The sequence below is a fragment of the Monodelphis domestica genome, chromosome 1 (assembly GCF_027887165.1).
Source record: "Monodelphis domestica isolate mMonDom1 chromosome 1, mMonDom1.pri, whole genome shotgun sequence".
Taxonomy (NCBI): Eukaryota; Metazoa; Chordata; class Mammalia; order Didelphimorphia; family Didelphidae; genus Monodelphis; species Monodelphis domestica.
In genome coordinates, this window is record NC_077227.1 from 742161629 (window position 1) to 742178673 (window position 17045).

General features: G+C 44.5%; 1 protein-coding gene across 1 annotated transcript in view; it reads left to right on the plus strand.

Annotated features, from left to right (window-relative positions):
- DOCK5 (dedicator of cytokinesis 5) overlaps positions 1-14558 on the plus strand; it is a 235271-nt gene extending 220713 nt beyond the window's left edge. The window contains exons 48-52 of the mRNA XM_007477822.3: positions 1357-1523; positions 4921-5089; positions 7108-7246; positions 8195-8307; positions 10370-14558. Of these exons, the coding sequence (XP_007477884.2) occupies positions 1357-1523; positions 4921-5089; positions 7108-7246; positions 8195-8307; positions 10370-10474 (693 nt within the window). The 3' untranslated portion in view covers positions 10475-14558. The remainder of the gene's footprint in view (positions 1-1356; positions 1524-4920; positions 5090-7107; positions 7247-8194; positions 8308-10369) is intronic.
- Positions 14559-17045: the final 2487 nt, after the last annotated feature.

The following is a 17045-nucleotide window of genomic DNA, read 5'->3' on the forward strand; positions in this document are numbered from 1 at the left end:
TTAAAATAAAGGAAAATTATTGTATGGTAAGCAATGAGAATTGTGCAGAATTCAGAGAATCATGAGAAGATTTGTCTGAATGGATGCACAGTCAAGGAAAGGGAACAACATATACAATGACCACAATGATGTACTGACTGGAATGTCACCTGAATAATTACAGCAACTCATCTTTGTTCCAGAAAACAGATACTGAAATTTACCTTCTTCCTCTTGGCAGAAAGTGGGGGATTTTGGGTAAAGAACGTTGCATATCCTGCCATATTTCATTGTTCTACTGACTGTTAGCTTAAGTGAGTGTCTGGGTTATAAGTGAGAGTTCAGAAGAGACTGTTTGACCAAATCAGGGCTATTCTCCAAAATGTCCAATGTATTCAAGCAAGCTTCACAGACAGATCTTTGTAGATGAATGATAATCAAGTGACATTATCCATTTACAGCATTCTTTATATAAAATTACTTATTTTTTTTTCTATTGGAGATGTTCCTTTATTTCCTAAGCTGTACCTGATGGGGCTCCGTCACCAGAACTTGGGTCCAACATTCTTCCTTTCTGCCCTAATTCCTTAAAATACACTGGAGGAGCAGCTAGATGTCTCAGTAGAAAAAGATACAGGCCTAGAGACTGGAGGTACTGGGTTCAAATCTGGCCTCAGACACTTCCTAGCTGGGTGACTCTGGGAAAGTCACTTGACCCCCATTGCCTAGTCCTCTCTGCCTTGGAATTAATACATAGTATTGATTCTAAGATGGAAGGTAAGGATTTTGTTTGTTTGGTTTTTTTAAGCATCAATAATACCTAAAACAAGACAAAATTAAAGAATATCTTTAAGTCTTAAAAGTTTCTATTTCTTTCAAATCTATATATTTTTTTAAAACCTTTACTTTCTGACTTAGTAGTGATACTAAGTATTGATTCTAAGACATAAAAATGGTAAGAGGTAGGCAATTGGTATAAGTGACTTGCCCAGGGTCACACAACTAGGTAGTGCCTGAGGCTAGATTTGAACCCAGGATCTTCTGTCTCTAGGCTTGACTCTATCATACACTGAGACATCAAAGTTTTTTACAGCAGTTAAGCTGAGCAAAATGCATACATTCCCAAATATAGTTATAGTTAATATTCCCTACCCATAATTTCCACCTCTCTTCCAAGAAGAGGGAGTGAGCTCATCATCAGTCCTTTGGAAACAGGGATATAGATCAAGCCTTTGCCCTTTCTGGAAGGGGTACATTTGCTTCAGTTTTCCCTCCCAGGTGCCTTCTGAAAGCTGCCCTAATGGTGTCTAGCCTTGGATACTGAGATGAGTCTAGCACAGCATGTACCCATTGCCCTGCACTTTCCTTGCTCCTCAGCCTCCCACCTTGACAGAGAGGAAGCAGAGCAGGACCGGCTCCGTGGTGCTGCCCTACATCATGTCCTCCACCCTCCGGAGATTGTCCGTCACCTCAGTGGCTTCTTCGGTGGTTTCGACATCCTCCACCTCCTCGGATAGCGCTCCTTCCAGGCCAGGATCAGATGGGTGAGGAACTGCTTTGTATAAAAACTGGGCCCTGGTTCAAAGAAATGTTGAAAAAAATAGCAGCATGTGGTCTAGGTGGTCTTTACATTTCAAAGATGCTGGCTAAATCTCACATCTGATTGGGATCTTCCCTGCTCTAGAAGCTTCAATGGCTCCTATTGCCTCCAGGATAAAGTACAACTTCCCCCACTTGGCACTTGTAGCCCTTCCAATCTGTCTTCCACCTCCCTTTCTGAGCTCATTTCTTTCCTTGATTTTTTTCAATGAACAAAAGTCTGTTTTCTCTTTCCTCCTCCTCATTTCAGATTATTGCCCTTCATATACTTAGAGAATCCTGGAAAATCAACTAAAAAGCGAGTGGAAATAATCAATATCTTAGGCAAAGTCACCGGATACCCAATAAACCCCCATAAATCACATTCTTTCCCTTTAAGCCCTCCAGGTTCCTGCCCAAATGTCCTATTTGTTGTTCCATATGTGGAGAATTCTATTGCCTGTCTCCCATGCCCGGGATGCTCTCCCTCCGTACTCCCTCTCACTCACATCCCTAGTCTCCTTCTCAAGCCCCAACCCTTGTGTCAGGGCTTCTTAATGTTTTTGTTGTTGTTATGGACCCCTTTGACAGTCAGGTGAAACCTTCAGTCCCATCATTTTAAATGGATAAAATAAAATACACAAGATTTCCAAGGAAACTACTACATTGAAATAGAATTGGCAAAATATTTTTTTAACCAAATTTTTCAAAAAATTTAGGAGGGCAGTTAGGTGGCTCAGTAGATAGAGATCCAGGCCGAGAGTCCAGAGGTTCCAGATTCCAATCTGGCCACAGATACTTTCTAGCTGTTTGTCCCTATTTGCCTAGCCCATGCCACTCATCTGCCTTAGAATTGGTACTAAGACAAAAGGTGAGTAGCTGGCTGAGGATCTGACCCAAAGTTCTCTGGCTCCAAATCCAACCCTCGGAGACCCCCAAGAAAGACCTTAGAGTCCAGGGTGGGGGTCTGGGGGCTCACTCCACTTGGGCATCTTTGTCCTTCTCCCAGGAAGGGGAGCGAGCAGACTTGGCTGCCAATCTGTTCTCCATTCCTTTGTGATGTCCCAAAGAATAGGACTCATTCTGACCATCGGTAGCCCACTGTGTGCATACAGAGCATTATTCCGGGTGCCAGAGGGGATATGAGTTTAACTAAAGATACAGTCCCTGCCCTCCAGGAGCTTACAGTCCAATGAGGGAGATATACAGAGCATGCACAAAATTCTAACTGTATAAAAACGAATCTAAACAGAGGTCTTCCTCCCTCTAAGTCCCCCACACTCTGCAATGTCTCCTCTTCTTTTTATCTTTCTTCTAACCTCCTTTTTGGCTAAAAAAACTAAAACCAAAGAGAGAGTAAGGGCACGTGGGAGTTATTCTAAGTTTCTATGATTGCTCTCAGAATACGTTCTGTTTTTACCTTCCATCTTAGAATCAATACTGTGTAAAGGCTAGGCAGTCGCTAAGGATAACTGACTTGCCCAGGATCACAGGGCAAGGTAGGATCTGAGGTCAGATTTGAATCCAAAACTTCCCATCTTTAGGTCTGGCTCTCAGTCCTCTGAGTCACCTCCCTACCCCGCCTTGTCAGGATAGCTGACTGTATCATGGTTCCAAGTCACACCAGTGAGGTGGAGGAGGGAACATCCTGCCGCATCTGAATCTACAACAAATGGAAAATTCTGGGTTATTTTCTTTCTGTTCTGTTTTGGTTGGCCAGTATCAAAGGCTAAATAAAACAATGAGAGAATCAGTATTGTTAGCCATGGAGTATTGACACTGGAATGTTTCCCTCCCTTAGCTTCAGCCAGGATCATAAATCAAAACCATCCCAAACTAGCTCCCATTATTTCTGGGAAGTGTTCAAAAATGGAAGACAATATGGTAGCATGGAATGAGCCCATGGCTTGAAGTTATAGGACCCAGAATCAGATCCCGCCTCTGCTATGCTCCAGAACCTTATAACATTAGGGAATTTGCTTCCCCTCTGTGGGCTTTATTATCCTCAGTCCTAAGGTGGAGGACGTAGATGACCCATCTCAGCTCCAACATCACATGCCTTGGCCATCATCTCAGGAAGATTTCAGAGAATCACAGGATCGTAGAAAAGGAAAAAGCTGAAAGGAACCCCATCCACTATTTTACAGGGGGAGAAATTGAGGCCCAAATGGTTTAAGTGACTGCCAGTGTCACACAGGATTCAGACACAAGTCCTTTGACTGGGAATTCCATTGCATCATCTGTCCCCCAATGGTGATGTGGTTAAGCATTTTCAAGAGACAGAACTCAGTATAAAGCATAGAGCAGTGGACTCAAGTCAGGAAGCCCTGTGTTCAAATCCTGATTCAGATACTTGCTAGTTGAGTTGTCCTAGACAAATCATCTGACCTCTCTCAGCCTCAATTTCCTTTTCTGTAAAAGAAGAATCATAACCACAGCATCTCACAGGGTATCTACAAGGATCGAGGAGATAATGTATTGGAAAGTCTTTCAGAACTCTATAAAATGACAGGATCAGAGATATCTGACCATAAAGTGGCACTTCCAGGGTCAATCAGTCCAACCTCTTCACTTCATAGTGGACAAAGGAGAGGCTGGTGAGTAAAATAAATTTGCATAGGTAGTATGCAAATATATGCAGCTGAGGAACTCTCCAGGTGCCAATGGACCCAGGCTTCCAACACCGAGAGAGTGGGACTGTCTCTGTGCATCGGCTTTTCCACTTAAATCTCCTTCACGCACAAGTGTCTTTGTGCACACTCATCTATACACCATAGATGAAAATGCACAAAGATAATCGTCATCCTCAGTTACCGAGAGACTACTACTATACTATAGGTAGTAAGTAGCAAGTTGTCGTGGGATTTGGGTTCCTCCATTTCTTTCCTGTGAGAATGACGATGCCCCCAGGTAGGTTTAAACATAGCAGCAGATAAGAGTTACCCATAAAGCCCACCGTTTCTTTGTGCTCTCCACTTTTCTGATTTCTTCTCAATATGTTCCCCCATATTATCCTTGCTAATCCTGCCAAGAAGGGGAGGTGTGATGACCCCTGTTTTAAAGATTTCACACACAGTGAGTTAATAGCAAAGCCAAGCTCAAAACCTAAGCCTTTCAGAATGAATGAAATGTAGATATTTGAAGACATCATGGGGCTGAATTAGATCCATTTGATTCATTTAATTCATTTAGTCCATAGAACAGACATTTCTTAAGCATCTCCTATTTTGAAGACACTCTCACCCTTCATATTAAAGCCCGATCCAAGGTTCCTCCTTCGGTCGATGGTCATCAAAAAGGATGACTGGGATTTGGGGGAAGGAATGAATTAGATGAGATTGTGCCTTTTTGCCTGGGTGACAGATCCATTCTGGAGCCCCTCCTAGAGCGGCGAGCTTCGTCAGGTGCCAAAGTGGAAGACGTAGCTCTCAGAGATGACAATGACAACCGGATTGGCAAGTTCAAACGGAAAGACTGGAATATTAGCAAGTCTCAAGTCATCGCGGAGAGAGAGCCAGAAGCTGACCTAATGGTAAGGTCATAAAAGGCATGGGCCCCGAATCTCTGCAGGAGTTAAATTCTAGAATCAGGGAAATGGCCTCCAAGGCCGTGACATCCAGTTAGAGTACAGGCTACAGCTCTTTCCCAAATGTAATGGCGGCATGAGATGGGCCAAGAGGAAAATGGACTCTGCCTTTGAGAGCTAGAGGCCATGGACACCAGTTCATGGCTCTCGTGCCTTGATATGACCTCGTGGCCCTGTGCCCTATATCTGTGATCCTTTCTATTCCTGCTCCACAATTTGATCCCCAAACTTCATCTGTCCTCTTCTCTTAACTGGGGTGATGGGAGAAGTATGGGCTTTGATGGTAGTTCATCATGGACCATATTAGGCTTTGCCTGGCAATGGTGAACCTTCCTAAGAAGACAGAAGAATCTGAATGGTGTAGGCTAGAAAGAACATTGGACATAGAAACATAAAAAGATCATTTATTTAGATCTTGAAGCAATCTAAAAGGACTTCAAATCCACCCACTTATTTTATGAGAAAGCTGAGGCTCAGAAAGGTTAAGTGAGGAGGGGCCCAACTAGGAAGTATATCCAAAGGGCTGAGATTTAAAGTTTAGTCTTCCTAAATCCAAGTACATTGTTCTATGTACTACCTCATAGACCTCCTGCTTCAGACATTCACTAGGTAAGTGACCCTGGCCATGTCTCTTGATGCCTCAGTTTCCTCATCTGTAAAATTTTGGGATGGGGTGGATGAGTTGGCCTCTGATGCCTCATCTGGCTCTATATCTATGCTCTTTTGGTCTATGAGAGCTCCACTGAATATCCAGTGATGTCCCATTTATCCTTTCAAAGACTGTAGCCATCATCTGACTCAGTCTCATATAGCTGCCCTTCTTTTTCATCCCCCTGTCCAGGAGCAAATGTTCAAGTATGGAAAGCCATTTGGCTTCCAATTTTTTATGGCCCATTTTTTTTTACAATATTATCTTATTTTTCCTCAATTACCTATAAAAAACAATTTTAAGGATTCTTTTTTTTTTTTTAATTTTGAGTACCAAGTTCTTTGTTTCTCAGCCTTCCTCCCTGACTCTGTCTCTTCCCAACTCCCTCCCTGAGACAATAAGCAATTTGATGTAGATTTTACATGTCCAGCCATGTAAAACATTTTTCTATATTCGGCATTTTGTGGGAAAGTCCTCAAACAAACAACAACAAAAAGTGCCTCAGTCTGTATTCAGACTCCATCAGCTCTAAGGCAGATGGCACCTTTCATCATGCATCTCTAGGATTGTCTTGGGTCACTGTGTTGCTGAGAATAACTAGGTACAGTTGTTCATCAACTATCACTGTGTACAATGTTCTTCTGGTTCTGCTCAATTTGCTTTGCATCAGTTCATGTAAATCTTTCCAAGTTTTCTCCAAATCAGCCTGCTCATCATTTTTTAGAGTCCATTGTATTCCATTACAATCGTACACCACATCTTGTTCAGCCATCCTCTCTCCCTTTTTAAACCCACCCTTACTTTTCATTTTAGAATCAATTATACCTACATTGATTCCAAGGTAGAAGAGCAGTAAGGGCTAGGCAATGGGGCTAAGTGACTTGCCCAGGATCACACAGCTAAGAAGTGCCTAAAGCCAGATTTGAACCCAAGACCTCCCATCTCTGGGCCTGACTCAATACACTGAACCACCCAGCTGCCCTTTAGCCATTCTCTCTGTGATGGGCACCCCCTCTGTTTCCCACTCTTTGCCACCACAAAAAAGAGCTACAATAAATATTTTTGTACAAATTGATTCTTTTTCCTTTTTTAAAAACTCTGGTATACAGATCTAGTAGTGATAGAATCAAAGGATGGACCATTTTAGAGCCCTTTGGGCATAGTTCCAGAATGGTTGGGTCAAATTACAACTCCACCAATAGTGCATTAGTGACCATTTTCCTATATTTGTCATTTTCCTTTTCTGTCATATTTTGGCCTCCAGATTGAAGCATTGTTGCTCCTTGTGTTCCTTGTGTGTCTTTTCTCTCCCTAGAGTTCTGCCAGCAAAGTACAAAGACCCAAGAGTCTCCAGTTAGTGGACAGTCGGCTGACATTGTTCCAAAGCTCGCCCCTGCCTTCATCTATGCCCCTGAGCCCTCCCCCACTGACCCCCAAAACACCCCGGACCCAAAGTAAGTTCTCTTCACACTCATTTTTTCCATTCTTGGGAACAGAAGCACAAGATGAATATGGGTCTTCTAAACTTAGGTGGCATCATTGGCATCAGACGCAGAAGGAGGAATAATAGTAAAGGCAACAAGATTTCACATTTATACAGTGTATTATCCAATTCTTTGAAATCCATGAACTCATTTGCTAGTCAAGCCAGTACCACCTTTGATTTTTCTGAATGGCATAATACAGGAGAGTCACAAGTTCTGAGTTCAAATCCTAGCTCTTTCATTTAATACATGTATGACCTTGAGCAAATGACTTCATTTCTCTAGGTCTCAGTTGCTTCATCTCTACTCAACTCTCTGATCTCTGATCTCTCTCTCCTCTCCTCCAATCACTCACCAAGCCCTGCACATTCTTACCTGTCCCATTCATTATATTCTAACCATCTCCTCTTTCTTGTATATGTCTGAAGTATGTAGGCTCCTTGCAGATAGAGATTGCTTTGTTTATAGTATTTGTATCCCTGGTGCCTGGCACAAAGCTAATTAACCCATTGCCTAGCCTTTGTTCTGCTGCCTTAGAGTTGTTACTAAGATAGGAAGTAAGAGTTTTGGATATTTTTATTTTTATTTTTTCAATGTGTCTTAGAATCAATATTATATATTGGTGCCAAGGCAGAAATGCTAGGCAATGGCGGTCAATTGACTTGCCCAGGGTCACCCAGCTAGAAAGTATCTGAGGCCAGATTTTAACCCAGGACCTCCCATCTCTAGGCCTGACTCTCAATCCACTGAGTCACTTTGCTGTCCCCTGGCCAGTTCTTTTAAACAAACAAGCTGAAACCTATGAGTTTGGGAGTGTTTATGGGAATGACAAGAAAGTAGTCCTTAATACCAGTCCCAGTGCTTTCATGTCAGTCATGCTTTTCTCTTTGTTTGACCATCAATTCCCATCTTTTCCAGGCTCGCCAACATTGCAGGTAGATGGACTGATGGTTGGTGGTGCAAAGGTCCCGCCCCCACCCCCTCCCAAGAGCAAGCCCTATGAGAGCAGCAGCCAGAGGAACTCAGCAGAGGTAGGGAAGTGATGCCTGAAGGAGAAGCCCCAGTGAAGGGCTATTACCCACTGGCATGGACTTCCCAGGCTGCTTTGGGGAAAGGGCTCCCTCCTACAGAGCACCCTCCCTGACTGGCTCCTCTTTCACTTTGGGAACAAGCAAGCAGCCTTATCTTTCCATTGAAAATGGCATCCATGTCACCCATCTTCTCCTCAAGACGGGGTGGCTGGGATGGACTAAAGAATGGGTTTGAACTCCTGGAGGGGGAATTCCCTCTCCTGAAACAGGTCGGCAATTCTGCTGATGTTTACAGTGTTGGACAGCTAGCTGCCTGGGTCTCTAAGTGGTTAGTAGTAGATGGATGGACAACAGATAGATGGATGAATAGATGGATGAATAGATGGATGGATGGATGGATGGATGGATGGATGGATGGATGGATGGATGGATGGATGGATGGTTGGATGGATGGTTGGATGGATGGACGGACAGACAGACAGACAGACAGATGGATGGATGGTTGGATGGATGGACAGATGGATGGATAGACGGATGGATGGATGGATGGATGGATGGATGGATGGATGGACAGACGAATGGATGGATGGATGGATGGATGGATGGATGGATGGATGGATGGATGGTTGGATGGATGGACAGATAGAGGGATGGTTAGATGGATGGATGGATGGATGGATGGATGGATGGATGGATGGATGAATGAATGAGTCAATCAAAAGCATTTATTAAGCTCTTACTATTGCCAGGCACTGTGCAAAAAAAAACTAGAGGAACAAGTAGAGGCAAGCAAGATAGTATCTATTCTCAAGGAATTTGCCCTTTCCCAGGGAAAGAAAACTTCTAAATGGGAACTATAAAGCAGAGAAGCAGGAAGCACACACCATGGCTTGGTTTGAAAATGGAGGGAAATTGAGATGGAAGCAAAATACAGAAGTTCATCAATCAAAACTAAAATAATAACAATAATAATCATGATATTTAACAGTTACATAGTGTCTTCTAATATATGTGTGTGTATACATATATATGTGCATATCTATATATAAATGTGTGTGTGTGTGTGTGTGTGTGTAAAACCTAGGGGGTGCCACAGTTCTTAGAGCATGGGGCCTAGAATCAAGAAGACTTAAGTTCAGATCCAGCCTCAGCCTCTTTCTTATCTATAAAATGGAGATAAAAGCACCTACCTTACAAGGTTGTGTGAGGATCAAATGAGATAATAGTTGGAAAGCACTTAGCAGACTGCCTGGCACACCACAGGTACTTAATAAATACTTGTTCTCTTCTTCATAAGAGCTATGTGATTCTGGTGCTTTTGTTATCCCCATTGTACAGATGAGAAAACAGAGGATGAGAGAGAGAGTGAATGAATAGTCGGGGGTTCTATAACTGCTGTGTCAGGGACAAGACTTGAAGTGAAATCTTCCTGACTCGGAGGCCATCCCTACCTCTATCTACTGTTCCATATCACCTCCCCAGAAAGAGGAAAAATGCCTTAAATTTCAAGATCTCAGAGTGGATGACAGACCTTCCAGCACAGGTCTATGCAAGGTTGTATCCTAGGGGCAAGGCAATACAATGGAAAGAATCCTGAATTTGGAGTTGTGTGATGTTGAGCAAGTCATTGGTATTGATCTCATTTTCCCCATCTGTAAAATGAAGGGGTTGGACTAGATTACTCCTAAAGGCCCTTCCAACTCTTACAATCTGTACATGTGTTTGTGTGTGTGAAAGACAGACAGACAGAGGGAGGGAGAGCCAGCTTGACTCAGCAGTAGCTCTTCGAGTCACAGAAGTAAGTTCAAGGGTTGCTTTCTTAGCTGTGTGACTCTAAGCAAGTCACTTAAAACAGGGACACCTGCCCTACCTCCTCCATCAGCCTGTTGTCAGAAAGTTCTTTGTAACCTTTAAGGTGATACAGAAATGTGAGTCCATTCACAGTGGAATATCCATCTGGGACTAGCTGAATATAATGGAGAAATAACTAGGCTTGGGTCAGAAATCAGGAAGAAAAATCACTGTCTCTTAACTGTGCCCCGTTCTGTGTCTGCTCTCTCAGGTTGCACCCCCACTTCCCATCCGGCGAGAAGCAAAGGGCCCGCCGCCTCCACCTCCCAAGGCTCGCAAGTCCGGCATCCTCTCATTGGAACCAGGATCACAATGAAGACTCCGCCTCTCCTCTTCAGTGGAGAACTGCCACTATGGACAGTCTCATGACTCGCTTCCAAGGAACGATGGCCCCATTGTCCTTGTTTTCCATTTCCTCCATCCTGGCGCCCTAGCCTCCCCTGGGATGACCTAGAACTTGGACCGATTTCTCGGAAAGCTTCCCCTTCCAAGGCCATCTCACACCTTCACTCACTCACAGAATCCCAAAACTGATTGGAGCCTCGGCATGATCCTCAAGCATCTCCCTTCGGCCCCTGCCACAGGGGCCTCCAGAGACCGTCTCCTGCCTTCTACTTCTCCAGAGTGACCCTTCAGTGCTTTCCTTGTCCACGAGAGGCCTTTCTTGCCTTGCTTCTGAAAAGCGATGCTGGAGTTTCCTTTCTCACAGCCCAGGTACCTAAACCACGAGAGACCCTCATCTGGACCCTTTTTGTACCTGAAGAAACAATAACTTATTAGTATGTATGATGCACTCTTTGAGGAAAGGGAGGGTGTCTAAGGTAAGACCTGAAGCACCATCTTTTGGTGATGGTGTAAAAAAGATACCTATGGAGGTAGGATTGGACCAGAGGTCCACTGGGGACCTCTAAAATCCTCTAATCCCATGAGTCTGGGGGAAGCTTGTTGGAACAAGGAACCCTGTTGATCATGGTTGCGAATCAGAATGAAAAAATGGGTTGGACGCCCTCCCCCCCCCCCCACTCCAATAGCCTGTACTCAAAAGACTTTAAAATAACGGAGGTGATATTAAATTAAATGACAATACCAAGAGCTACAAACAAAGAGGAATAAAAACTAAAGAGGAATATTTTCAAGATGATCTGGTGATATCGTGGGTCCTCCCTGCATGCCTTGTCTGGCTGGTGGCCTTCAGTTCTGGGGATTCTGTCGAGCCAAGAAGTATTTATTAAGCATTTCCTGTGTGCCGGGCATGATACCAAGTAGAAGGACTAGCCCTGCCCTCGAGGAGCTTGTGTTAGAATGTTGGAGAACTCTTAGAAGGGGGCGGTTGGGGAAGGGGGAAAGGGGTTGGCCAACATGATGGAGAACATCTCAGGATGGGAGCCTAGAGAGACAGATTACCTCCCCGGAGCCCTGGGTTATTGTAACTGCCTCTTGCTGTTGATTAATGTTTCTTTCTCCTCCTTCATACAATGAGCCCCCTGAGCTGGCATGAACTGGGAGTCAATGCCCTTGGCCCCGGGTCTGACCTTCACTGTCCTCCATCCCATTTTCCCTGGCTTGGTGGCCTCCTCTTGCTTCTCTATTTGGTAGGACGCTGGCTAACACTTTCCTTTTCCACATGTTTGATTTTGCCTTTTAAATGACTACAAAATTCCCCCAAGGAAACCCTTTTGTTCCTCCATAGAGTTGAGCAGTTTACAAGCAACTCTGGAGCCTCCATGATGCCCTAAAAATGTGTCCATTTTGGGCTGGGCCTGTGAGGCGGGCATCTCTCCTCCATGCAGATCCCCATCGGCCCTTCAGCTCAGAATCTTGGAATGGTGCCTGAGGGGACTAAGAGGCTCTGATCCACATGGGTCAGAAGAGGGATTTGAACCCCTGATCTTCGGGGCCTGGAGGCCACATGTCCTCTCTCCTTGCACACAGCAGATGGTGAATCAACATCCAAAGGCTCCAGACACTTTCTTAGCAAAGTCAAGAGTAAAGGAAGCCAAGCTGAAGTTCTGGCTGCTGGAAGCTGGCCAGTTTGGGGTGCGAATGATGCTTCCTTTCATTCCACAAGGCCATTTCCAAAGGGAATGAGAAGAGGTTTCCTGAAGGGACCTGGAAGGAAGGGCAGGATTTCAACACACAGTGTTTAGATAGAGAGCTGTCCCACCCACTCCAGGTTTTAGCAGGAAGAAAGGACCTGGTTTGGAGCTGCATGGAGTTATCCTTCCTGCAAAGGACTCTACCTAGGCTCACCTGGCCCAGATAACAGGATCTTTCTCTAGACAAAGAGTTTTTAACCTGAAGTCCATGAACTTGGATGGGCGGAGAATGACTTCATTTTCACTAACCTCTGAAATTTAGCATTTCCTTCCATGATGAATATGAGAAACAAGAATTACTCTGCCCAGACGCCCATAGGCTTCGCCATACGGCCAGGGGAGTCTAGGACATAAAAAAGGATAAGCAGACCTTCTTTAAAAGCAGGAAGAGTCAAAAAGGGGCCTCTGGCAGTGAGCTGGTGAGAGGGAACTGGGAGTTCAGGTTTTCCCACCTGCCTTTTTTTGCTGTCATTTTGCATGCCCTCTCCCTTGCTCCCTGGGGGAAATGAGTCTGAAGGGCCTCTTTCATTTTAGGGGGGAGGAAACCAGAAAAGCAGGAAGGAAGCTACCAGTGTCAACCTCCCACCCTACAAAGCAGGTATTCAGTGCTGATGTCTCCTGGACTTGGAGACTTTCTTTGCCATTGACTTTGTGACCTTACAGGAAGAAGTCTCTCCCTTCCCTAGAACTCAGTTTGTTCATTTATAAAATCAGGAGATTGGAGGAGATGCAGACTTAGAGGAGAGCAGATAGGCAATGCAAGGTTGGGATGGGAGGGTCTTCTTTGTCTTCCTTCCAACTCTACAAGTCCCCACACTTGAGTCTCTAATGAAAAGGTAAAGAAGTGGATCATGCAAGACACAAAAGAGAAGGGGCAGTTGAGTGGCTCAGTGGATAGAAATCCAGGCCTAGAGATGGAAGGTCTTGGGTTCAAATATGGCCTCAAACACTTCCTAGGGCAAGTCACTTAACACCCATTGCCTAGCCCTTACCATACTTCTGGAACCAATGCACACTCTTGGTTTTAAGATAGAATGTAGGGGTTTAAAAAAAGGGACAGAAGAGAAAGTTGACTCAGTGTGGTCCTCCAAGGACTGCTAGACCAGTACCCTTTCTGCCTGCCTTTTATTAGTATTCTCCCTATTAATTAAAATTATGTTCCCTATTCCTTCCTACATACACACACACTCAAACCATGACAATTTAAATGCATAGAATTAAGGACTGTAAGGGAAGAGAATAAGTGAGTCTCTGTAACATTGTTGAAAAGGGGCAACCCCCAACTATCTCCCCATTTCACAAACTACACACCGAGGACAAGCCAAACTCTTCAATAACCAAGCCTTCCCACACGCTACCATTTGAGAGTGCAGTGCTTGGAAATCCATTCCTTGGCCATTTGGACATGCCATTCTCATTAGCATTGGTCATGCCAGACACAAGTTCCACTTTGTGAGAGTGGGGCAAAGCATATTTAAACTCCAATCAGCAGAAGCACCAAGAGTTCCTCTCCTAGAATAATATGATGAAGAAAAGATGATGAATCTCCTGAAATCTGGACCATTCTATCAAGCAACTCTTCTGAATCATTTACTAAAATCTTGTCTCCATTGTGAGAAACAATCAAAGATCCTAAGCAAAATGGCCTCCCAGTGCCATGATCTGTAACATTGGTGCCCGGGGCCAGCGATGGTAGGTGGAAGGTTTACCCCAGCTACAGCCCAAAAGGAAGTGTATCCCAAGATGATGGCAGCACCCCCAAAATATCCCACCCTTGTGGCAAACTAGAAAGCTTGGGGAAGGAAAGGGGGACGGAAGGCATGCTAGGGAATGAGAAAGATGGCTTTCTTCAAACATTTAAAGAGCAATCCTGAACAAAAATGATTTGACTTTCTCCTTGGTCCTAGAGGGAAAACCTAGAACAAAGGATACAAGTTGTAAAGGGAGATTGTGGCTCAATTTAAAGAAACTTTTTAAAAATTAGAGCTATCACCAGATGAAATCGTTCTCTTTGGGTGATGATTGTGAGACCTCCTTCACTGGGTGTCAGTAAGTCAAGGTTGGGAGACCGATTATCACACACATTTGTAGCATGGAATCTTTTGGAAGTATGAGTTGATTTAGATGACTGGTGAAATCCCTCCCAGCTCAGAGACTCATGATTGCCTCCCTTTGTTCTGCATGATCTTTGAGTGGCTTCCTTAGACCCATAGTTAGGAAAGATGTTTTGAGAAGACTGCAATTTTTTTTGCCAAGATTTGCTGTTATTTATTTATTTTTAAATTAAACCTTGAATTGATTTTTCTGAAGTGTCCGATGGCTTTGGTTGACTGGTAGCTTTCCTTTAGAGAAGTACCACCTTCCTGACCCTTTGCTACCCTCCATTTCCCAGGGTTGCTTTACTGGAAGGCACTCTCACCCATCTTTGGTGTCTCTGTGAAGCTATGGTTCCCGAGCACATTCTCTCTCTCTCTCTCTGTCTCTCTCTCTCTCTCTGTCTCTCTCTCTCTATCTCTCTCTCTCTCTCTCTCTCTCTCTCTCTGTCTCTGTCTCTCTCTCTCTCTCTCTCTCTCTCTCTCTCTCTCTCTCTCTCTCTCTCTCTCTCTCTGTCTCTCTCTCTCTCTCTGTCTCTCTCTCTCCTTCCCTCCCTCCCTCTCTTTCTCTCTGTCTGTCTGTCTGTCTAGCTCTCTCACACATACACACACACATTCTCCATGCCTCCTTTCCCTCCTTTCTCTCCTCTCCTCTCCTTTTCCTCTCATATCTGTCTCTCTCTGGTTCAGAGCCTGAGAGAACAAAGGCCATAGATGACTACATAGATCGCTTGGAGTCTCCAGGGAAGGGATATCTAAGAGCTTCTAAAATCCTGTCACTTACCTCCTCTGGTTTCTTAATTTATAGGGTGAGAGCTTCAGACTAAATGGTTTCTACGATCCCTTCCAGCTCAAAATTTGTGTATATAAGATCATAGTTAAAATATCCTCCTATTACTGTGACCTGCAACAGTGGCACCTGGGGCCAGTGGTTGTAGGTGAAAGACTCACCTCAGCTACAGCCCAGAAGAAAGTACATCCCAAGATAAGGTCAACACCCTCAAAATGCCTCACCCTGATAGCAAAGTCCTGATGGCCCTACCCTAGTTACATCCAAAATGGCTCCTACAAATCTTAGGACTCGGGGATCATATCAAATTTCATCTAAAATCTAAGCAAATTTCCTATTTAATCCATTCAACCCCCTTTGTGTTAACCAATTTCTTTAAGTGAATTTGTATTGAAATTGTTTATTCTGCCTGTACCCTTCTCTCTCCCACCCCAGAGAGCCGTCCTTGTTGGAACTTTTCAACAAGGCCTTTCAGGAAAATCTTTACAGACTGGGTAGAAGGATGTCGCATCGGCCTGGGAGCAGGCAGGCCTTGCTTCTAGAGCTAGGATGTTTCTCCGTTGGCGTCGCCAACATCCATGGAGATGCTCCCAGTTGGGCAAAGGGAGCACACATTTTTTAGGAATCCAGAACATGACTGCCAGGGATTGTCCATAGGATATGTAACCTCAGTGGGTGAGGGTTTATTTTTCTCTTCTGAGAATTGTACGGACCATTGTACAATTTGTAAATAATGCAGTTTTTAAGTACACAAATAAATAAATGTACTTTTGGAGTGTCTGACCAATGAAAACTGCGTAACTCTCCCGTTTTGCTGGGCACGGGATGTATTCGCCTTCATTTCTGCCCTTTATCTGCTTTTTTAGAAAGTCAAGACCACAGCATTTACTAAGCACCTAGTAAGAGGTACATTGTGCTAAGGGCTGGGGACCCAAGGAACCCCCCCCCCAAAAAAAAAATCCTTGCCCTCTTGGAGCTGCTAGTCTACTGGGGAAAGCACCATAGAAACGACGATATAAAGAAGATCTGTAAGGGTGGGTGCCACTCATCCCAGAGGGAAGGCACTTGCATTATGGGAGATCGGGGAAGGCTTCTGACACAAGGTGGAGTTTTAGCTGGAACCTGAAAGGAGCCAAGAGGCACAGTGAGGCGAGAGCGTTTGAAGCATGGGGGATGCCCATGAAAATGGCCCATCGGGAGATGGAGCGTCTTGTGTGAAGAATAGTCGGTGGCTCCTCACCTAGAGGCACAAAGGTCCCAGGATCCATGACGGTGAAAAGAGTGGAAAGAGAGGAGGAGGAAGAGGAGGGTGAGGACAGGTTATGACCGATTTTAAAAGGCAAACAGAGGATTTTGATCCTAAGAGTAATAGGAAGCCTCTGAAGGTGAGTGAATTGGGGAACTGGAGGCAAACTTGGGCTGACACATGCTTTAGGTAGATGAATATGGAAGCTGGACTGGAGTGGGGAGAAATATGAGGCAGGGAGCCCAGCCAGCAGGTTATGGCAATAGAAAACTCAACTACCCAACTCACATCCCTTAAGCTCCCTGAGCCTCCATTTCCTCCTCCATAAAAGAAGAAGTTTGAACCAGATGGTCTCGGAGGCTGACCCAGGGAGGCTAGGGATGAGCACTGAAGAGGGCACCATCATGAGAAGAAACTACCATTTTTTATCTGATTTTGTCCATAAGCAGAAGAGGGTATGATTTGGGGGGGGGGGGGGGCAGGGGGGAAGCAGTGGGAAGTGACCAACTCCTCTTAGAATGGATGATTCCGATTTATCACAGCGTGACTGCATATGGTCTGACATGCCTCCCAGAAATGGTGCAAGTAGATTTTTTCAAAGGATTAAGAAAAGATTCAGTAGGATTTCACCCCCAAAATGCACTTTTGTGTCGTTTATGGGT